This window comes from Odocoileus virginianus, chromosome 10 (assembly GCF_023699985.2).
Source record: "Odocoileus virginianus isolate 20LAN1187 ecotype Illinois chromosome 10, Ovbor_1.2, whole genome shotgun sequence".
Taxonomy (NCBI): Eukaryota; Metazoa; Chordata; class Mammalia; order Artiodactyla; family Cervidae; genus Odocoileus; species Odocoileus virginianus.
Window position 1 is genome coordinate 22,450,287 of NC_069683.1, and position 23,146 is coordinate 22,473,432.

At 46.4% G+C, this 23,146-nt stretch overlaps 1 protein-coding gene across 5 annotated transcripts in view; it reads right to left on the reverse strand.

Moving 5' to 3' along the window:
• LDLRAD3 (low density lipoprotein receptor class A domain containing 3) overlaps positions 1 to 23,146 on the reverse strand; it is a 257,881-nt gene that overhangs the window by 96,050 nt on the left and 138,685 nt on the right. For 4 of the 5 annotated variants that reach the window (XM_070473175.1, XM_070473174.1, XM_070473177.1 and 1 more), the window contains one exon: positions 22,268 to 22,402. In XM_070473175.1, the coding sequence (XP_070329276.1) occupies positions 22,268 to 22,402 (135 nt within the window). The remainder of the gene's footprint in view (positions 1 to 22,267; positions 22,403 to 23,146) is intronic. The other variant, XM_070473176.1, reaches the window with a different exon arrangement.

Consider the following 23,146-nt stretch of genomic DNA (forward strand, 5'->3'; position numbering starts at 1 on the left):
CTTTATTTTACTGTCTGTGTAAATAATGAGGCAGAGACAGACTCAATAAAAGGGAGCGCCGGCTGGAGCCGGAGGCCAGTTCTACAAGTGCAGCAGGCCGTCCAGGGTTTGGGGAACTGGCGCAGAGAGTTCAGGCGGTGGGGAGATGCTCTGCTATGGCCAGGCAAGTCTCCTGGAAAACAAGGCATCTGCCAGGCCACCAGGCAGGCATCTGTGGCCACGGCCTCCTCCCCCTCCAAACTCAGTATGAAATCTATTGCTGTTCCCAGTTCTTCACTCTTTCTTGCACTTATGGCCTTGGCCACGCCCCGTGCAGTTTCTCTCACTAGAGGTGGAGTCCATGTGCTGTAGCATGGACCTTGGACTTGGTCACGCGACTGACTCTGGCCATCAGGGCTGCAGAATGTGCCACGAGCAGAGGCTTAAAATATGCTTGCGCAGCCTGGGGTGAGCTTCTGCACGGGGTGGTCCACATTTTTTTTTCTCCTAGAAGCAAGGGCAACAGGGGCTCGAGCACAACTGAGCCCCACTTGCAGAACGGAGCCGAGCCTGGCTCGCATCAGCCAAAGCCTCCCAAGCTACAGACTGGGCACCACTCTCCTGTTGCATTATGCACATTTCAAATGCTCACTGGTGACTACTCACTTGTGGGGATCTGCTCAAGTACTTAACGTCCGGAGGGGTGCATGCACAGCGAAGTAAACAGACAGTGAGGGAATCTCCGACAGTCTCCAAGCTGTTCATCTAGGCCCCTCACTTACTCTCAGGACCACAGAGCACAGCCCCGATTTGCTGTTTTCTGTCTGTGTATCTGGTCACCCAAACCAAACCGTAAGATTCCAGGAGGCAGAGATCATGTCCTTAGAATGTGGTCATTAAGAGCTTGCCCCTGAGGTCACAAGAGTGTGGGTTCAAATCCTGGCCATGCCATTTACACTCAGGGATCCGCAGAGGGACAGAACCAACAGACTAGGGGCATGCGCGCGCGCGCGCACACACACACACACACACACACACACACACAGAGGCAGACTGATGGATTTACTAGGAGGGATGGCTCAGACGATCACGGAGGCCAAGACGCTCCACGGTCCACCCTCTGCAGGCTGGAGGCGCAGGGTAAGGCTCTGAATCTGAAACCCCAGAACGGGGAGCACCAATGTCCAGAAGTCAGAGGGGAGGACACGATGGAGGATCCACGTTAAGAGGAGACAGTGAATTTCTCTGTCCTCCATCTTTTTGTGGATAACTGGATGTGGGCCACCCACACTTGGGAAGCACCGCTTTGACCCGTCAGCTTTATGCAGTGCATGATTCAAATGCTCATGTCTTCCAGAAATACCCTCACAGACACACCAAGATACGTTTTACCAGCTCTCTGGTCATCTTAAAGGATGACAAGCCAAAGGGACACATAAAATCAACCATCACAGTGACCTTACGCCAATCCCATAACCTCCCTAATTTCATCTCTTTCCCTGTAAAATGGGGATCTTAGTAACAGGAGAAACTTTCTCAAAGGATTCAATACGGTGTGAACCTCTAATGCACCATGCCTGCAGGCAGCACGGAGGCAAAACCACCACTGATGCCTGCTGTCTCTGGGGTGCCAGGGCGGTGGGCACGGCATTTTCAAAGAAGGCCATCTCACACCTTGGCTGTGGTCTTCTCACCCTTCCGAGCTGGAGGCGACCTCGAGGCTCACAGACCGTGAGAGAAGCAGAGCAGCTAAGAATTCCTAGCATCAGTCACCTCGGCTAGCCCATCAAACATTCTCCTTCACAGAAACCAACTCTTGCCACCTGAACATTTCTGTGAAGGTCTCTCTCCTGAAATACCACTTCTGAATTCCACAATAAGTAACGTTTTGCTGGGCGGGCTTGCCTGGGGGCTCAAACTGTGAAGAGTCTGCCTGCAATGTAGGAGACCTGGGTTCGATCCCTGGGTCGGGAAGATCCCCTGGAAAAAGAAATGGCAACCCACACTCCAGTGTTCTTGCCTGGAGAATCTGATGGACGGAGAAACCTGGCGGGCTACAGTCCATGGGGTCGCAAAGAGCTGGACACGACTAAATGACTAACACACACACACACAATGTTTTGCTAGAACAATAATACTTTGATACACATGCTGTAGCACCTTCTCAGAGTTGCTGAGGTCTTGCTGAGGCCAGGTCTGCCCTACACCCCTGCAGAGCACAAGTGTCCCCAGCTAGCCCCCTTTAAATGTCAGGGTCAGCTGCTCTGGGTGTATATGCTGACCTAATGGAACTGCCAGTTTTCTTACATGGCCCATTCAACGGGCTGCAAGGCGAACTCAATGGTCCCCTACTCGAATTCCAGCCTCATCTCTGCTCCACCACCCATCTCTCCTCCTCCTCGCTCCTACCAAGGTAACGCTTCCTCTCCCCCAGGCACCTTCTGGCTTTGGGTATCACTCTCAGGGAGGCAGGCTCTCTCTATGGATTTCAGTCCTCTAATTTTCTCCCATAAATCAATCCTCCCTTCCCGAGGCCACTGCTGTTCTGTCTCGATTGCTCCTCTAGCTGTTCATTCCTTTCATCCAACTGTGTATTCATCAAATGGTTACCGAGTGCCAGGTGTGTGCTGGGGACCAGGGACAGAAGCGTGAATGGGGGAGGCAGTTCAGCCTCGTGGCTGAAATGTTGAAAGTGAGGACTCTGGAGCTGGGTTGCTGGGTTCAAATCTGGCCTCTTCACCTATTAACTGGGTGTCCCAGTGCAAGTTAACCAACCTCTCTGGGCCTCATTTCCTTTTAAAAAATTAATTCTTCAAATATTTGCTGCTGCTATGTCACTTCAGTCATCTCCAACTCTTTGTGACGCTATGGACTGTAGCTCGCCAGGCTTCTCTGTCCATGGGATTCTCCAGACAAGAATACTGGAGTGTGTTGCCATTCCGCCCTCCAGGGAATCTTCTTGACCCAGGGATTGAAACCCCATCTCTTATGTCTCCTGCACTGGTAGGGTGGGTTCTTTACCACTAGTGCCACCAGGGAAGCCCCTTCAGGTATTTATTAAAGGCAAAAAGGAATGGTGATGTTTAAGCAGTCTCCATACAGATGACCTTGTGGTCCCATCTCCCCCTCTGGATCCTTCTGAAGAACCCACACCTGGTAGTTGCAGGTTTTTGTACACACCTATGGTGACATAGTGATAAGCTGCTGCTGCTAAGTTGCTTTAGTCGTGTCTGACTCTGTGCAACCCCACAGACGGCAGACCACCAGGCTCCCCCGTTCCTGGGATTCTCCAGGCAAGAACACTGGAGTGGGTTGTCACTTCCTTCTCCAATGCATGAAAGTGAAAAGTGAAAGTGAAGTTGCTCAGTTGTGTCCGACTCTTCATGACCCCATGGACTGCAGCCTACCAGGCTCCTCCGTCCATGAGATTTTCCAGGCAACAGTACTGGAGTGGGGTGCCACTGCCTTCTCTGGACATAGTGATATATTCCACTTCTAAGCTGAAATCTGGGTCTCATAGATCTCAGTCTGTTTGTTTTTTTTTTTTCCAAAGAATAAACCTCAACATTTACAATTTATGTCCTTATACAGTGGTTTTAAAGGTTTTTTTTTTATTGAGGTGATACTGATTTATAATATTATATGAATTTCATGTGTACATTATATTTGACTTGTATGTACACTAAACGGTGTGTTCTCACCACCAAGAATTGGGTTTCTCTCCATCACCATACAGTTAATCCCCTTCATCCATCTCACCCTCTCCACCACCCTTACCTTCCAATAACTCTGTTCTCTTCATCTATGTCTTTGTTTGATTTGGCTTATTCACTTATTTTGGGGATTTTGTTCCATATAGGGGCAAAATCACCTGGTATTTTTCTTTCTCCATCTAACTTATTTCACTTAGTATAATACCGTCTTGTTGCAAATGGCAGGATTCTGTCTTTTTTATGACTGAGTATACTCATTACATGTATGTTCCATATACATATGGAGTATTCCACTATATCATACCCCACTGGGCTTCCCAGATGGCTCCATGGTAAAGCTCCCATCTGGCAATGAGAAACCGCAGGAGCCTCGGGTTCGATCCCTGGGTTGGGAAAATTCCCCTGGAGGAGGAAATGTCTATCCACTCCTCTATTCTTGCCCGGAAAATTCCTTCACAGAGAAGCCTGGTAGGTTACAGTCCACCAGGTCTCATAGAGTTGGACACGACTGAGTAGGCATGCATGAATGCACGCACACACACACACACACACACACACACACACACACACACACACACACATATACCTATTACTATTTAGCTGGCTGTGTGAGTTGGATACCTAAGCTAACTCTGTTGGACTTCTGAACAAATAGGACTTACCAATGTACTCTCAGAATGGAACATGTTTGCCAGGGACTTACTGAATCTATTTTTCTGCCAAGTACCATGCTGTTTTGATTACTATAACTTTATAGCATAGTTTGAAATCTGGGAATATTAATTACTATAACTTTATAGCATAGTTTGAAATCTGGGAATATTAAACCTTCAGTTTTTATTTTTTTTCTCCAGGACTGCTTTGCTATTTTGGGTCTTTAGTGATTCCATACAAGTTTTAGAATTTTTCTGTTCTATTTCTGTGAAAAATGTCCTTGGGGTTTTAACAGGGACTGCAGTGAAGCTGTAGATTGCTTTAGGTAATAAGAATATTTTAACAATGTTAATTCTTTCACTCCATAAGTACAGAATATCTTTCCATCTACTTATGTCTTCTTCAATTTCTTTCAACAATGTCTTATAGTTCTCAGTGTACAGGTCTTTCACTTCCTTGGTTAAATTTATTCCTAAGTATTTTATTCTCTTTATTACAATTGTAAATGAGATTTTCTTAAATTTTCTTTCTGCTGGCTCATTGTTAGTATATAGAAGCATAACAGATTTTTGTATGTTCTGTTCCCCACAAATTTACTGTAATAATTATTTCTAGTACCTTTTTTTGGTGAAGTTTTCAGGGTTTTCTATTTATAAAATCATGTCATCTGCAAATAGTGACGTTATGAGGTTTCATTTTCTTCACTGATAAAATGTGGATAATAGTTATTGCTTCATGGGATTCTTGCGATTTAAATGATTGACATGTATGAAATCCTCAGAGAAGTGCCCGGAACATAGTTAAACATACATATGACTGTTCCCACTTAGTACACCTAGAGCTGCTACTACCACTACCTGCGGAATAAAAAAAAAATTCAGATGAAAGATTGCCATGGGCTTGATGAAGGAGAGGTATATGGTGTGATGAGGTCCTCCAATGAGTAAGGGATGTGACTACTTTAAAAAAAAACACTTGCTACATCACCATACAGCTTCGTCTTCTTTCAAGTGTGTTTGTTGGTTCATCCTAACATTTATGAATATAAATCTTGAGAAGGAAAGGACTGTCATGCACTACTTGTGAACTTGTCCCCAGATAAGAAATATAGCTAAGGGAGTCTAGGCAGTTTATTTATTCAAGACAAAGCAGACAAGGGTGCCAAGACAATTCAATAGGGGGAAAAACAGCCTTTTCAACAAAAGGGCTGGGACAACTGGATGTCAAAAGGCAAAGGAATGAATCTGGATTCCTGACACACACACAGGCAAATGAACTAAAAAAGGATCGCAGACCTAACTGCAAGGGCCAAAACTATAAAAATCCTTGGAAAACACAGATGAGTAAATCTTTGGCACATTGGAGTGGGAAATGGCTTGTTAAATATGAAACTCAAAGTATAAACAACAAAAGGAAACACAGGGGAACTGAACTTTATCAAAATTAAAAACTTGTGTGCTGCAAATGATACTGTCAAGAAGGTGAAAAGACAACTCACAGGATGGAAGAAAATATTTGCAAGCCATATATCTGATAAAGGACTTGTTTGAAGAAGATCTAACAAACCTTTACAATTCAACAATAAAAAGACAAACAATTCAACTTAAAAATGGGCAAAGGATTTGAAGAGACATTTCTCCAAAGGTGATAAATGAATGGTCAATAAGCACATGAGAAGATACTCAACATCATTAGTCATTAGGAAAAGGCCAATCAAAACCACAATGTAATACTGTTTCACACCACATGGAGGGCTATGATAATAATAACAATAAAAAGACAATTGTCAATGTTGGTGAGGATCTGGAAAAATCAAAACTCTGCTGATGGGAATGTAAAATGGTGCAGCCACTTTAGAAAACTGTCTGGCAGCTCCTCAAAGAATTAAACATAGAGTTATCATGTGCATGCATGCGTTCTCAGTCACTCAGTCGTGTCTGACTCTTTGAAACCCCATGAACCTGCCAGGTTCCTCCATCCATGGGGTTTTCCAGGCAAGAATACTGCAGTGGGTTGCCATTTCCTATTCCAGGGGATCTTCTTGACTCAGGGATGGAACCCATGTCTCGGTGTCTCCTGCATTGACAGGCAGATTCTTTACCACTGTGCCACCTGGGAAGCCCTACGTGGGAAGCATAATGGGAAGAGACCTGATTTTTAGTGTCTAGAGAATTGGATTCCTGTCTAGTCTTGTCATTTCTAAGCTGTGTGACCTTGGACAAACCGCATCACTTTCTGGATCTCCGTTCTCTCCTTTAAAAGATCAAAGAGTTTATCTAAAGCTTCTCAAGCAGAGCATTCATGGTATTTGGGGGTGGGGAACATGATTCTTTGTGAGACTGTACCCCACAATGAAAGGCACTGAATTTCCCTGAGCGCATCCATCAAATGCCAATCATGTCTCTACCACCTGTCACATCATTTTGAAATTCACCATCAACATTTTCAAATGCCCTCTCTCTCCCCTACATCTCTCCAGAGCAACATTTTTTTTAGCTCCAAATACTCCTTGTCACTGGCCATACTTCCCTCCTCTTTAGTTATTTCTGCCTCCATACAAATCTGATCACACTCATTGCTCATTTCCACTTTCATGATCTATTCTCGGGGGATATAAACATCTTACAGAATCATCTCAATTTTACTACTAGATTGGGAACTAAAGTGTTGACCAAGCAGAGAACAGTGCCACCGGAAGCGTCTCTGAACTGGCAGAGCCCATGAGGACCGCAGTCCTGTGGACACCACCACAGCTGTGGTCGTCACGCTGCCGGGCCCACTGTCAGCCTGTGCGGGGAGCCGGGGACTCAGACGATCCCCAGTCCGTTTCAGCTGGAGCACTGTGATGCTTCTGACTCGTTCCAGCTGAACAATTTTGAAAATGCATGGTGTGGTTCTGATTCAAAGTACTTTTAATGAAAAACAATAAGGGAGAAAATGGAAACAAAACAAAGCCAATAGCAGAACTAAGATTAGTTCAGAAAGCAGCAAAAGCCCTCCCAGTTTCTGCTTCACGTTTCTGTTCATATTCCAGCTTTAAATATAGCGTGTATTAAATATGATGTGAAGTCATATTTTAATGCCCTCTGTGCGAATTTTGCAATTCTAACAGGAGACACACCATAAATTAGTCTGGGGGGACTCGTCTTTTGCACACGTCTCCAAGTGTGATTGTGTAGGATGGATGATCAGTCACTCCAGGGACTTTTTTCTCCCAGATTCTACATCTTACAATTTTATTTATTTATTTTTTTGCTCTAAGAAATGACTCCTGCAATCGGAAGGCAAATCTTTGTTCTTCCTGATAAATCATCAAAGTTAATTTCTTCCAAACTAATCAAGATTCACACACGGCTTTTAAACTGGTGCCAGACCTTAGAAATGGAGAGAACCACGTAATGGAGGAGAACCGCTTGTTCAATGATACTTGCCAAGTGCCTAACATTCAGTAACACCTGCTGAATGAATAACTGCTAATATGAATTCACCCCTGTTATTTACCAATAAGACAGCATGTCTAAGGACATAACCAGGGAAGTTATTATGGAGACACTTTGACAGCAGATGCCCCTCCTAAGCATCTCCCATCCCCGCTTTCCTGGCAAAGGGTCTGCCCCACCCTACTTCTATGTGAATGTTCGCCCCACCCTAGTTCTATGTGAATGTTCACAGTCTGGAATCTTTCGTCGCCTTTTCCACTTTTGTAGGCCAGGAAGCAAGATGCCAGATGAAACCAAGGCTGGGCCCTGGCTCCTTGCTGGTAGGCAGGGAGGAGAAAGCCTTGTTAGCTGTCAGAGACAGAGCGCCCTGGAGAGCTCTCCTGATTCTTTTATACTTACTGTTTCTCCAAAGAGAAAAAAGCTCCAGCCAGTAGCTATGGTGCCTGCTGGTTACAGAGAGAAATGCTGACCTCTGGGGAATGGAACCCGCACTCAGCAACACGTGCTCTCAGCTTTATGCCTGCAGCCTTCTCTCACTTTTCCTTCCAGCAATCCTACAGCCAGCCCTGGTCATCTTGGTGTTGAAGAGGCTCAGAGCGGTTAAGCAACTTGCCCAAAGTCACAGAACTGCTAACAAGCAGAGCTGCCAGTTGACCTCAGGCTGAGTCTGTGCTCTTGAAAGTGCTGTCTCATTCATGTTGTATCATGAATATGGCTGATACCACTGTAAGGTGATAGGGAGGTCTTAGAACTCAGATGGCTCCTAAATTTATACCCAAAGCTTAATGATTCTTTTTTTTTTAACTTTCTCACATTAGATGTTCTCTGAATCCTCCATGCCAACACTGGGCTGGCAGAGAAAATCAAGCTCCACCCCCTCAAGTAGGTCTCACAGTGAGGAAGTGGTGGGCATAGATTTGGGCTCAGCTTCCATCAGAAGCACCGTATGCAGCCCCTATGGGGTGACTGTGCCGCCCACAGAATTATGGGGTGACTGTGTGACAGAGACGACACAGCAGAGCCTGTGGGTCAGCAGTGTCTCCAGTCCACACGTGCAACACCACCTTGTAAGCACTCGGCACACAACGGCCCCATGAAAGCCCTCTTGGGAAATGAGGGGCCCAGTGAAGAGCTGGAGCAAATCAGCTTCTTCCCTGCAGGGAGCCCAGGGAGATGTCTTTTAACTGACTGAGGTTCCAATTAGCTACTACTGCATAACTAATCATCCCCAAATGTGATAGCTCAAAACAAAGGCATTTTGCTATCTCTCGCAGTTTGTTTGGTTCAGGATTTCAGAAAAGGAGAGACACTGCTGGCTCGGGGTCTCACACAGGGCAGTCAGACAGGGCCTGTCCAGGCATCTCGCTGCCACGGGTCTCTCCAAGGTCTCGCCCTGGAGACTAGTTTGGGCTTCCTTACAACATGGCGGCCTCAGGGCGGCTGGACTGCTTACATGGCCGCTGAAGCTTTCAACGGGGAACGTTCCAAGAGCAAAAAGGAAGCTGCGTGGCCTTTCACAGTCACAGAAGTCACACAGCATCACTTCTACCATTCTCTGTTGATCAGAATAAGGCAGCCCAGTTTCCAGGGGAAGGCTTCACTTCTTGATGGAAGGATGACAAAGGATCTGTGGACATGCTTTAAGACTGTCACATGCAGACTGGGAGAAAAAGATGCGACTGAGCTGTGGACAGCATGGGGATGTGGGCTTGGGGCGGGGGGAGGGACACACTAGAGAGACACATTCTCCAAATACACGTTTCCAGAAGGGAAGCAGACAGGCACTGGGGGGCCAAAGGAGTCTGAGGGGAAATCTATAAGAGGTTCTGAGCCACGTGAGAAAGTCTGCCTGACAAATCAGCTAATGAGGACAAAGCACCTGTCCCCGGAGATTCCCTTCAGATGCAAACCAAATCTGACCCAAATCTAGGGCCAACTGACTCCAGGGAAAATAAAAGCAGAATCAAAGTCATGTTCCTGCCATCTGAAGAATAGCTATCACCTTGATCACACTCCAAAATCAAGATAAAAGCTTGCACGGGGTCACAACAGGCTTACAATAAGTGAGACCATGAAGGAACAAAGAAATACAGGAAGCGCCTTTTCAACTGCACACCTGGGAATGCAGAGGTGCCGCCCCCACTGGGCGTGTAACTGGGTTCCCCTGGTTGGCACTGCAGGGCACTCCAGCTCAGGCCTGTTTTGCTTGAGAGCGTGAAGAGGCAAAGAAAACCCAGATTGTTCTCTCTCAGGCTGCAGGAATCAGTGCCACTCAGATAAAAATCTGTGGTCTGGTGGCGGTCCACACAAAAAACCCACAGGACATGCTGTGGGCATGCACAAACCTCTGAACTATCAGCTCAGTTTAAAAGAGACTGTGACAGAGACTGTGACCAATTATTACCCAGGATCTCTCCATCCTCCCTTTCTGTCTTTGGAGATACAGACTCCTGGGTTTTAGCTGAGCATATAAAATCCGACAATGATTAAGAATGCCTTTGTCAGCCTCTCCTGCAGCTAGCTAAGGTCATGTGATTATGTTCAGGTCTCCGGATTAGAAATAAAAGTGACTGTGCAACTTTCAGTTCATTGCCTTAAAAGTGAAGCAGTCCATCTGGTCTTCCCCTCTTTCCTCCTTCCTGATGTCTGGGAAATAGTGACCACTGGAGCATCCTTAGGGGAGGGCAGAACTCTCTACTGGCCCAGACTGCTCATCCCTGGGATGTTATATGTGAGAGAATTCATCTTAGTTGAGGCACTCATTTCAGTTATAACCTCCATCACTTCTAAGACACTGTATGATGGGGTCTCCTTGTTACAGCAGCTTAGCCTATTTCCTAAACTAATACATAGTTCCTGAACTGTCTCAAGTCCTTTAAACTAAGAACCTCGTGTTAGAAAGAATCTGAGAAAAAATAATAGCAACTAGATACTAAAGATGCCCTCAGATTTGCTCATATCTTTGTTTTCTCTACTTTCCCATCTTTTAAGACCCTCCTAATTGTCTAAAGTATGAAAATCTTGCTTGATTCCATGTATGATTGACACTGACCACTCTTTCAGTAGATTATCCCTTGTAACCCACTCAAGCCAGTTCAAATGATTTCTCAGGGCATCCAGCAGTGCACCAGCAGAAGACCTTCAGTAAAGGCTGACAATGATGGTAATTTGAGCAGCACACACATTACAGAGGGCACAAGACCTCAAAGAAGGGAACTCAGGGAAGGGGAACATATGTAAGTATCATATTGCGGCATTCCAGGACCAAACAGTAACCAGACTGATAACCTGCTGAGTTTTCAGAGAGAAACAAGGAGAGAACAAGAAAGGGGTGCTGGAAGCATTTGGGGGCTGTGACAAGATATTTGCAACATCAGAACACATTTTTATTTTTCACAGATCACAGAGCTCTCAGGTAGCCAAACCAGAGCCCCTCCAACCATCACCACCCTCAAGATAATTACTGGATTGTGTAACCCAAGGGAGATTTTCAAATCAAGGGTGGGGACAGGGGGATCGCCAGAGTGTGGCCATCATATAACCTCTCAAGCTATTCTCATGCTGGGAGGATTCACAGGATCTGTCATTCCGCAGTCTCATTTACAATATCCGCAAGTCTCAATTAGATTTCCTCTGCCAGTGGGACCGCAAAGCTCCATAAGATCCACAGGGGATCAGAATCCTCATCGCAGGCAATGATAACCAGCCCCTCCTGAGGATTCCGTCACAAGAGCAGAGCATCTCACTTCTGATTTTCCTCCTCCGGCTCCACCTTCCAATTGAAGCATGCAGGGAAGGGGCCTGCACAAGCCAGCCTCAACCCCCCTGACAGCTTCACCCCCAACCCTACCCAGACAACCCCACCCCACTCCACACACAAGTACACACTGCTCTGGCCATTTGGATCTCTGCCTCTGAATATGCTGTTCCCTCCGGCTAGATGCCAGCCTCGTGCTTGCTTCTGGGTCCATTTTTATTTATCCTTAATGTCCGGGAGAGATTGCATCCTCTGAAGTCTTGCCATATTCCCCTAGGAGAAACAGTCACCCCTCAATGATTAGTCACGTCCTCATGTACTCCAAGGCATGCCCCTCCTTCCCCTATTATAGCATTAATCACGTGTCCGTGCATGCTAAGCTGCTTCGGTCATATCTGGCTTTTTGCAACCCCATGGACTGTAGCCCACCAGGCTCCTCTGTCCATGGGATTCTCCAGGCAAGAATACTGGAGTGGGTAGCCATGCTCTCCTCCAGGGGATCTTCCTGACCCAGAGATACACTTCAGCATGATTATCCACAGCGCGTTGTTTCTCCCTTACTGACTATGAGCAACTGCCTTCTGATCGAGCTTTGTGTTTCTTCCAGAACCCAGGGGGAACCAGGCAATAAGAGGCACGGTGCAAATGATCGGTGTTTGATGAAGGTAAGGAAGAGTCAAGATGGTAAAAGGGTGTTGGACGGGGAGCTGAGGGCCATAAGCTGTCCACAGACAGACAAATGTCCCCCACACAATCAGACAGCACAAGACGGCTTGTCCTGAGACTCGAAAAACTTGCAGAGAGACAGTAAGCCCCACACTGGGTCCCCCTGCCCAGAAACTTGGTCCATCTGCCTTGGGAAGAGACACACTCTGCCAGATGTCCAGGCAGGAGGACAGAGGGAGGGACAGATGGGGACAGAAGCCAGGAGATGGAAAGAGAAGGGGGACCTGTGTGGGGAATGGGGGAGACTGGAAAAACAGCTCAGAAGATGAGCACGCTGGCTACGAGATCAGGAAGCAATTACTCTGATGAGTAGAGAATCATTCTGACTTGCTTGTAAATGAGGGACACATTAGAAATCTCAAGTGCCTGCTGCAGTGGGTAAAAGGAAGGAGGCTTTGGTGAGACAAACACTCAGTTACTAAGAAGAGAATCCCACAGGTACAGAAAGGCACAATCAACCTCTCTCAACCTCCTTCTGGTTCTTCCATCAAAGTCAGCATTTCTGCCTCTCCCAGCCCAGCTGGGCTTTCAAAGTCTCAAATTAAAAGTAGAAAAAAGGCTTCTACATTCCTCCTGTTAATTGTACCTCCAGCAGTTTTACTCTAGGTGAGGCCAAATAAATTCTTTCAGGGTGACGACTCTTTCCCAGGGTCCCTCTACTGAGGCTCTTGACATCATCTGGTGACATGAGTTTTGCAGTGAATAGTGACTGCCCATCAAATTCTAGGTTGTGATTTTGGGGGCTGGATCCCCTAACCCCAGACTACTATTTTATTTTTTAACTATACAAAGCACTTCTCCATTCATATTTGAAAAACAAAACAAAAAATTAGCACTTCTCCCATCTCATGCCCGCCATGATTTCTTTACACGTCTTTGGCTGCACATCACTTGGTTTCATTTTGCAACAGAAAGCCAAGGTCTCTTCCAAAAGCGTAAGCTCCTTTTCCTCTCAACTACCCAGGCCAGTTGCAGGGTCAGAGAACTGGAGTGGAAGGGCAAAGAGCAGGCCTAACTGGAAAATACTACAGTAGGTTCTCCAGTCCCATAAAAACAGCATCCCCATGGAGACCTGCTGTGGGCCCTTTCTACCCGTGGCCAACTTCATGGAGTTTATCATCAAAGCTCAGCAGAAGTGAAAATAAAAGTGAAAGTTGCTCAGCCGTGTCTGACTCTTTGCAACCCCATGGAATTCTCCAGGCCAGAATACTGGAGTGGGTAGCCGTTCCCTTCTCCAGTGGATCTTCCCAACGCAGGAATCGAATCCCGGTCTCCTGAATTTCAGGCAGATTCTTTACCAGCTGAGCTACCAGGGAAGCCCCCAAACTGGCAGTGCTAGCTGCCAATACATCCTGAAGCCATCACCCTGTGCATCCCCACTGTCATCATTAACCCCACTATCATCACTGTCACACATCTGATCCATGACTCAGTTCAATAAAGTTCAGTTCAGTCACTCAGTCGTGTCTGGCTCTTGGTGACCCCATGGACTGTAGCATGCCAGGCCTTCCTGTCCATCACCAACTCCCAGAGTTTACTCAAACTCATGTCCATCGAGTCTGTGATGCCATCCAACCATCTCATCCTCTGCCTTCCCCTTCTCCTCCCGCCTTCAATCTTTCCCAGAATCAGGGTCTTTTCCAATGAGTCAGCTCTTCACATCAGGTGGCCAAAGTACTGGAGTTTCAGCTTCAGCATCAGTCCTTCCAATGAACACTCAGGACTGATCTCCTTTAGGATGGACTGGATGGATCTCCTTGCAGTCCAAGGGACTCTCAAGAGTCTTCTCCAACACCACAGTTCAAAAGCATCAATTCTTCGGCACTCAGACTTCTTCATAGTCCAACTTTCACATCCATACATGACCACTGGAAAAACCATAGCTTTGACTTTATGGACCTTTGTTGGTAAAATACTGTCTCTGCTTTTTAATATGCTGTCTAGGTTGGTCACAGCTTTTCTTCCAAGGAGGAAGTGTCTTTTAATTTCATGGCTGCAGTCACCATCTGCAGTGATTTTGGAGCCCAAGAAAGTAAAGTCTCTCACTGTTTCTGTTGTTTCCTCATCTATTTGCCATGAAGTGATGGGACCAGTTGCCATGATCTTTGTTTTTTGAATGCTGAGTTTCAAACCAGCTTTTTCACTCTCTTCTTTCATTTTCATGACAAGGCTCTTTAGTTTCTCTTTGCTTTCTGCCATAAGGGTGGTGTCATCTGCATATCTGAGTTATTGCTATTTCTCCCGGCAATCTTGATTCCAGCTTGTGTTTCATCCAGCCCAGCATTTCACATGATGTAATCTGCATATAAGTTAAATAAGCAGGGTGACAATATATGGCCTTGATGTACTCCTTTCCCAATCTGGAACCAGTCTGTTGTTCCATGTCTAGTTCTAACTGTTGCTTCTTGATCTGTATACAGATTTCTCAGGAGGGAGGTAAGGTGGTCTGGCATTCCCATCTCTTTAAGAATTTTCCTCAGTTTGTTGCGATCCACACAGTCAAAGGCTTTAGTGTAGTCAGTGAAGCAGAAGTAGATGTTTTTTCTGGAATTCTCTTCCAGAAAAGAAGACTGCCATGACTGCCCACGGAGAAAATCCAAGATCCTTAACGTGGCTCCAATTTACCGCACCACAGACCAGTGCTGATGGCGCCATTTTACTTCCGAGTTATTCCTCTCCTGTCCACCAGAGGGCGCCACGTGTTTTTTTTTTTTTTTCTTCCCCGCCCCCCTTCAGTCCTTCAACTGCAACAAATGGCAGATTCTTTACCATCTGAGGCATCTGCGGAGCCCTCAAACGCACCACGCTGTTCACCATGCTCAGTCCTGGATTTAACAGCCTATAGTTCCTTCGGCCCAGGAGGTTCCTTCTACCCCCACCCTCCCCTCCTCCTGTCCAGTTAATTCCTCCTTATCTTCCCCGTTTTACCTTCAGCATCACTTTCTCAAGAAGGTCTCAAATTCCTGTCATTCACTTCCACGGCATCCTGCCTCTGCCCTTCCCACATACTCCTCACACCAGTAACCAACTCAGTGCCCCCTTTTCCTACTGGGATGTAGGTGTCAACACAGCAGAGACCACACTTGTCTTGTTTCCTATTGCCGTCTTCCATTCTAAGATCCACATTCCCCCTCTCCCATTTTAACATTCTAAAACTGGGATGCAGCTTAAAATCAATAGTCCATCATAACTGAATTGTCAGCATTTCCTCCTTCTCAGCAAAACATAAAACAATAGTGGGCCTTACACTTGATGGCATCTAGCTATTTGTCAAAATAAGGTATGTCCCTGTATCTAATGGGCCCAGTGCCCAGCACATAGCAGCCGTCAATAAATATTACGTGATAAATACACACAGACACACACACATTTCCTGAGGACCTGATATTAGCCGGGTTTCGCTATGTAACAAACACACTTTAAAATCTCTGACCACAGCAGAGATTTAGTATCTCACGCATGGGTCTGCAGGTGGGCTGCATCTTTGCGGCTTCAGCTGGGACTGACCCCAGGCTGTGACTTGGGTGCAGGTCTGACCCATGTGTCACTTCTCCCTGGACCGGCAGTCTGCTCGTCTCATGGCAGACGTTAGAATGAACGAGCCCAAGCACAAGGGCACAGCACACGCCAGGCCCCTTTATCGTCTGTCTGCCACCATTCCACAGTCAGAGCAAGCCTGGCATCCGCAGGGAGGGAACCCCCGCTGGCCACTGTGCCAGGTCACGGGGTAGGGGGAGGGGCCGAAGACCTGCAGAGAAGAATCCACCCGCCGTAGGCCCCGCATGGAGGGGAGGTCTGGGAAGGGACACCACACCTCGCATTTCCGCAGCACCGAGGCCAGCTCACACAATGGACCAGACAGAACACGGCCCTGCTCACCATGCGTGAAGGCCCCTGCGTTAGCAGTGGTGGTCTGAACGGCTCACCCCTCCGCCCAGCGGCCACCAGGAGTCCTCCTAGATTCCCTTTGCTGTCGGGCTTTATCTGAGGTATTCATTTGAGAGCGTAAGTAAGAAGCAATCACTACCCCTAAACCTTTCTTTCTGCAGCTGATTATTTATCTATTGTAAAGCTAGGCTCCAGCTCCCAATCTGAGTGGGTGACTGGCTAATTTATTTACTAAAATTTTTTAAAATTGAAATATAGTTGATTTACAATAATGTGTTAATTATTGCTATTCAGCAAAGTGACTCAGTTACACATACATATCTTTTTTAAAATATTCTTTGCCATTATGGTTTATCATAGGATACTGAATACAGCTCTCTGTGTTCTACAGTAGGACCCTGTTGTTTGTTCATTCCCTACATAACAGCTTGTATCTGCTATCCCCAGCCCCCAACTCCATCCCTCCCTCAGCCCCTCGCCCTAGGCAATCCTCAGGGTGACTGGCTAATTTAGGTCGGCTGGGGAATTAGGACCAGACGGTAGAAGACCTGAGTGCCACCATCCTAAGGTGCCCAGACAGCAGGAGTGTTGACGGTCTTGGTCAGAACTTGCTGGAAAGCTGGAGGCGTTCTGGCACTCTGATTTCAGTCTCAGAGCTGCTGCAGAGACAGAGTTAATGAGGCCTGCACACCACGTACAGAAAATGAACATCTCAAAATGCACGCTGGGAGACGGCCCATTAACCACGCACGGCTCGGGCCAGCGCTCTCCCCACCAGGAGGATGCCTGCTCGACTGTCCTAATTCCATCAAGGCCCTGAGCACTTTCATGACTCCCTTACACCCTCACCTCCCTTTGATTTCGCACTCTGCTCACTTCTCAGCAGTTCCTGCATCCCTTTGTCTGCCTTTCTGCCGTGGCATTTGACACGGGGCTGTGCTGGGCCTCAGTGTGACTTCCTGAGAGCCGTATGCCCTTGCTAGGTCTGTGGTAACCAAGCGCCACCAGCTAGATGGCTTCAACAAGACATTTTCGGTCTTGTGGTTCTGGCAGGCTGGCTCCTGCTAGGGGCCGTCAAGGAAAATCTGTATCTCTCTGTCGGCTTCTGGAGGTTTGCTGGCAGTCTCTGGTGTCCCCTGGCTTGTGGCTATATCACCCAAGTTCCGTCTTCATGTCCCTTTGTGTGTCTGTGTTGCAACATGCCCTTTCGATAAGGACATCAGTCACATGGGATTAGAGGCACATCCCGCTGCAGTGTGACCTCATTGTAACTAATTCCAATGCAAAGACTCGATTTCCAAGTAAGGTCACATCCTGGGGTTTAGGACTTCAACATATGAGCTATAGGGAAGAACATAATTTCAGAGACTCCAGACTCCAAGACCACTTCCATATCCCCTGCACATAGTTCAGGGCCTGACACGTGGGGGCATGCCATCACCTGCTCTCTGACCAAAGTGCCAAAAAGGACAGCTCACGTGCTCTCTCTCTCACACACACACACACACACACACACGCACGCACACACGCACACGCCCAATCCTGCAGAAGAAACAGGACAAAGCTGTCACTGTGAGCTTCTGGTGAGGTGCCCAACCTCGCGGCCAGCTTTCCAAATTCTTCTCTAAGCATTATCACCAGGATACAGCAAGCGAGATAAAGAAACTGCAACCCAAGTGCCAATGCACTCAATTAACTACCCTGGCAGTGGCGGCTCCTTCAGGAGAGCTTAACTTCCCAGCGTTCCTCACCCGGGGGAAGGTGGGCAGGCCTCATTAGTCTTTCTGACCGAGAGGAGAACTTGAATACAAAGAGAGGAAAGCATGCCAGCCTCATACACAACCTCCCCCCTGAGCTGAAGGGACCAAGGCTGGACAAGGTCTGCTGTTCTTGGTCTCAGGACAGTGGTACCCGGACAACCACAGCACAGGGTGATGGGGAATGTTCACTCGTATCTTGGAGGACCTAAGTTCCCAGCTTCATTGCTTACTTGCTGTGTGGTCATGCCACAATTACAGAACCTCTCTGTTCCTCGGGTTCTTCCTCTAGAAAAATGGGGGTCATTTTCTGTTCCTGGATCCTCCTGTCACAGCGATTTGGTGGACCGAGTAAGAAAATGTAAGTCAAATGCTTGGAGTAGGGCCTGCCACTTAGCGCTTAATGTGATGGCTATTGTTGTAAATACCCTGTTTGACCTCTGTCCAAATGACTGACCCTCTCTCACCATCGCCTGAGTCTTCATAAGCTCTCTGTGACTGGAATGATCAGAAGTGGGGCCCACATAAGAGGTATTCATGGTATCCATTTTCTATTATGGCATAGCAAATTACTCTGAAACCTACAGGCTTAAAAAAAAAAAAGGTCATTATCTCAGTTTCTGTAGCTCAGAAATCCAGGAGCAGCTGAGCTCTGCTTACTACAGTTAGAGAAGGCTATAACCGCGGTATCTCCTGGGCCGCAGAGAGCTCAAGGTTGGACCAAGGGGGCGGCCAATTCTGGGCTCACCCTTGTGGCTACTGGAGGCCTCGGTTCCTCACGGGCATTTGGCTGGAGTTCCCTCTCACGCAGGCCTCACAGCGTGGCAGCTGCTGCCTTAGAGGGAGCGAGACGGTAAGAAAAACAGATGCAGAGTCTTCTGTAATCTTACAGGGAACTGACATCCCATCACTTCTGCTGCTCTTCTCTTTGTTAAAAGCAAATCACGATTTATACACCTGTGTTCGCAGCAGCATGACTCACAACAGCCAAAAGGTGGAAGCCACTCACGTGTCCATCAACAGATGAATGGATACACAAAATGCAATACCGACGTACAATGGAGTATAATTCAGCCTTAAGTAAAAAGGCAGAAAATTCTGACACATGCGACAACATGGATGAACCTTGAAGACATTATGCAAGTGAACCAAGCCGGTCACCAAAACGTGCTGTATGATTCCATTTATAGGAGGTATCGAGAATAGTCAAATTTCATAAAAACAAAGTAGAATGGCAGTTGCCAGGGGCTGGAGGAGGAGGGATGGGGAGCTGTTGTTTGATGGGTATAGAGTTCTAGTTTGGCAAGATGGAAAAGCTCTGGAGATTAGCTGCACAATAAGGTAAACTGTTGAACCATTTATTTAAAAATGGTTAATATGGTAAGTTTTACGTCATGTGTGGGTGTGTGCATGCTAAGTCACTTCAGTCATGTCCCATTCTTTGTGACCCCATGGACCATAGCTCTGCCAGGCTCCTCTGTCCACGGGATTCTCCAGGCAAGAATACTGGAGTGGGTTGCCATGCTTTCCTCTAGGGGATCTTCCCGACCCAGGGATCGAACTCTCATCTCCTGCATTGCAGGCAGATTCTTTGGCCAACAGGCCACCTGGAAAGACCCTATTGTGAGTAGTTTGCCAAAATTAGAAAAAAATAAAAAAGCAAGTCACGAGGTCCAGATCACATGCAAAGGGATGGGATTATACCAAGGCATCAACCCTAGAGGTTGGGGACCACTGAAGGTGGCCTGCCATCATCAGTCATGCATCCAAAGTTGGAAAGAATCTATTGGTTCAATTAGGACTGAATCCAGCATGTTTAAGGCCACCTAGCTGCTGACCACAGCCAATATGTGCAGAGCGGCACCTGCTGACCCTCAGATGCACCCTCTCAGGGAAGGTTCCTAAGCAACAGAATGTCATATGCAAAGACTGCTCCAAAGCCACTGCTGGTGGAATTACCTCGTAATGATTTATGCTTCCAATCGGTGAAGCCCCAATTAAAATTCGATTCCACCATAGTGTTCTTTGGTCTCCAATACATCCCATCTGGAACTGAAAGGTACCATAATGACTGCACTTTCACGGTCCCATTCCGGCCTCCACGTCTTGGCAGGGTTTGATGTTGCTTTGCAAGACCACATGTAAGGAAAGGAAGTACATGGGGACGAGAGGAAGAAGAGAGGAGAGGCGCACACAAAGCTGGAGCCTCTCAGTGGAGACTCGACCTTTTCATACCCTCATCAAATTAGAGGAAAAGTATTTCAAGCACCCTATTTCCTGTCTTGGGGTCAGTTTTCTCCATCCCATCAAAATAAGCATCATAAAATATCATTTTATTTTCCCACATCAATTGAAAGCAATGATGCAATTTTTGAGGGCTGGAAGTCCAGCAGAAGCAGCTAGGATGTATTAATATTTTGACTAAAGGAGTTCATGTACAGAAGGTACCCAGCACAGTAGCTGGTACAGGGCAGGGATCGATAAACATTATTAAGATGACAATAGGTCAAATCCTACACAATGTAGTGTCTATTCAAGATGCCTCTGAAATTCTTCAGGAAGACATTTAAAAGCCCAGGATGGGTCAGGTATTCCCCTAGCATGGGCACATTGGTGTTCCTATCAGCAGCAAAATTAGCAGTCAGTTTGCATTTGCATTTAGAAGCTGCCTGACAGAGAAAAACATACTCTTCAATACTAGAATTATACCCAGAGCACAGGGACATTCATGTCGCTAATGAATTATAGTGGTTCACAGATTTTCACATGAATTCAATTTATCTGGAGGGCCTATTAAAACACAGATTGTTGCTGGACTCACCCCTAGGGTCCGTTCGATGGTCTGGGTGCAGCCTGAACTTTGCATTCATAAAGAATTCCCAAGTGATGCTGATCCTGCTGGTCTGAGAACTAAACTTTCAGAGCCAATCGTGAGAAGAGGACACAAGAAGGGGATTTTTCCAGGCCAGGACAATCAGAGGCTAACTTTGCCCAAGACCCACCTCCCAGAGCTGCTCTCTGTACAAATTTTAGAAAAGTCCAAGTAGATACAGATTTTGTCTTTTCTCATCTATGGACCTCAGGCATATGGAATAGATTGATCTTAAGCCTTAATGTGTGGCCCCCTCTCACCAGTGGTCTATGCATGGCTCATTTGTTCATTCATTCATTTTTAACAATGTAATAAACATCTACCAAAATTAAAGATACAACCTTGAAAAGAACTTCCATCTAACTTCATCCTACCTCCCAACCATCCTACCTCCCAACATATGAGTTAACCAGTTATCCATCCTTATCTTGTTTTTCTTTTTTGCAGTATTAAATCTGTAATCAGTGATACCATCATAGAGTGGAGTACTGACTAACGGTCAAAACAAATAATCCTTACCAACAAAATAATATGGGTGGATCACAACAACTTAATACTAAGTGAGAAAAGTAATGATTGCATATCGATGATACCAGTTTATAACATTAGAAATATATACTTTTTAGGATGCCTTAAAATTGACATGCATTTTAAAAATCTTTGTATTTTTTTCTAATCACTGAAGAAATAAATGTGTGTTAACTGGAAAAGAGTCAGTGAATAAGAAAAGGAAACCAGTCAGTTTTAACAGGGGAGGATATGACCCCTCTGTGTCCTTCTGGGTTCCCTAAAAATCTCATCTTTCCATCCCCAAATGCATCCTTTGGTTTCCACTCAAAAGCTCTGAGAGGAATAGGCAGTTCACACAAGAGGAAGCAAAGTAGTAACCAAACACCCAGGGGGAAATGTTAACTTAGCTCATCATCAGAGAAATGCAAACTAAAGCATTTGGGGAACTATCATTCTATGACTACTAAATCAGCCAAAATAGGGAAGAGAGGACAAGAGTGAACTCTTGGGATATTACAGTAAACCTGATACACACAGCCAATACTAGCAGCAGTGGAAAATTTTTAAAAATTTCCCAACAGGTATATGATGAGATGTAGTCACGAACTGTGCAGATGTCTTACTCCGCTGAATCTATCCTGAAGAAGTAACTCAATGGAAATATCTCGGTGGCCCCCAACAATGCAACTACTTAGAAAACCATAGTGGAGAGCACTGTCACGGTATGCAGTGCAGCTGGGCAAACTACAATATTGAAGAGAAAAACGTGTATTTGCTATTTAATGCATGAGAAATACGAAGTACAAAATAGTAGGTGGGTTATGGTTAAAACCATGTGTGCGAGAGCTGCGTGGTTAAGAGCAGAAACGAGCGCGGCTGTTGCATTGGAGGTGGGATGGCAGTTGTTTCCAGTGTTACCGTGGCGCGGTGTCGTAATTATTATTTTTTTAAAGAACCGGGGAGGCTCCTACCTTGAGAACTCTCACAGCTCTCCTCGTCACTGTTGTCTTGACAGTTATTCTGCCCGTCGCAGATGAAGCTCTTGTCAATGCAAAGGCCGTTCTTGCAGTGGTAGCGGGCAGTGGAACACAGCAGAGGGTTTGCTGCTGTGAAGGGAGAACAGAGCAGATCACCAGGCAGGTTAGCCAGTCCCCTCGCGACGCCCAGAGCCTTCTCCATCTAGGGGTGAACTCATCTCGGATGGCTGACTCAAAGCCTGTCCTGGGAGACTGGTCAAGCAATGACTTGGATAGGGCAAGACTTCCTCTGCCCCATTCTAAAAGCTCCTCCTTCTGCTATACCACAGGTTTTTGTTGGCTATCCATTTTAAATACAGCAGTGTGTACATGACCAATGTTATGTGCCAGCCTGGATGGGAGGGGGGATTTGGGGGAGAATGGATACATGCACATATATGGCTGAATCCCTTCACTGTTCATCTGAAACTATCACATCATTGTTAATCGGCTATACCCCAATACAATATTTTTTGGTGTTAAAAAATAAAACAAATTAAAAAATAAATTAGTTGAAAAAAAAAAACCAGAAGCTTCTTTCAAGGCATCATGCTGGTGCCCTATAACCATACCAACATGGCCAGAGGGCAATGCCCAGCCCCAACTGGTCAACCTCGAGGTGGGCCAGCAGCCTCTGAGGGGTCTAGAGCAAAACCGAAGTCTCCCAGGAAAGTTAAGAATGGAACGGTTGGTAACAAAGAGAAGAGCAAAGATAGAAGGAGAAGCTGGGTTGGGGATCCATGAACTTGTGCCACGGACGGAGCCATGGCACTCATAATCCAAGGGCTGTGTCAGATCCTACAGGTTCCCTAATTATGGACCTTCCTGGTAAGT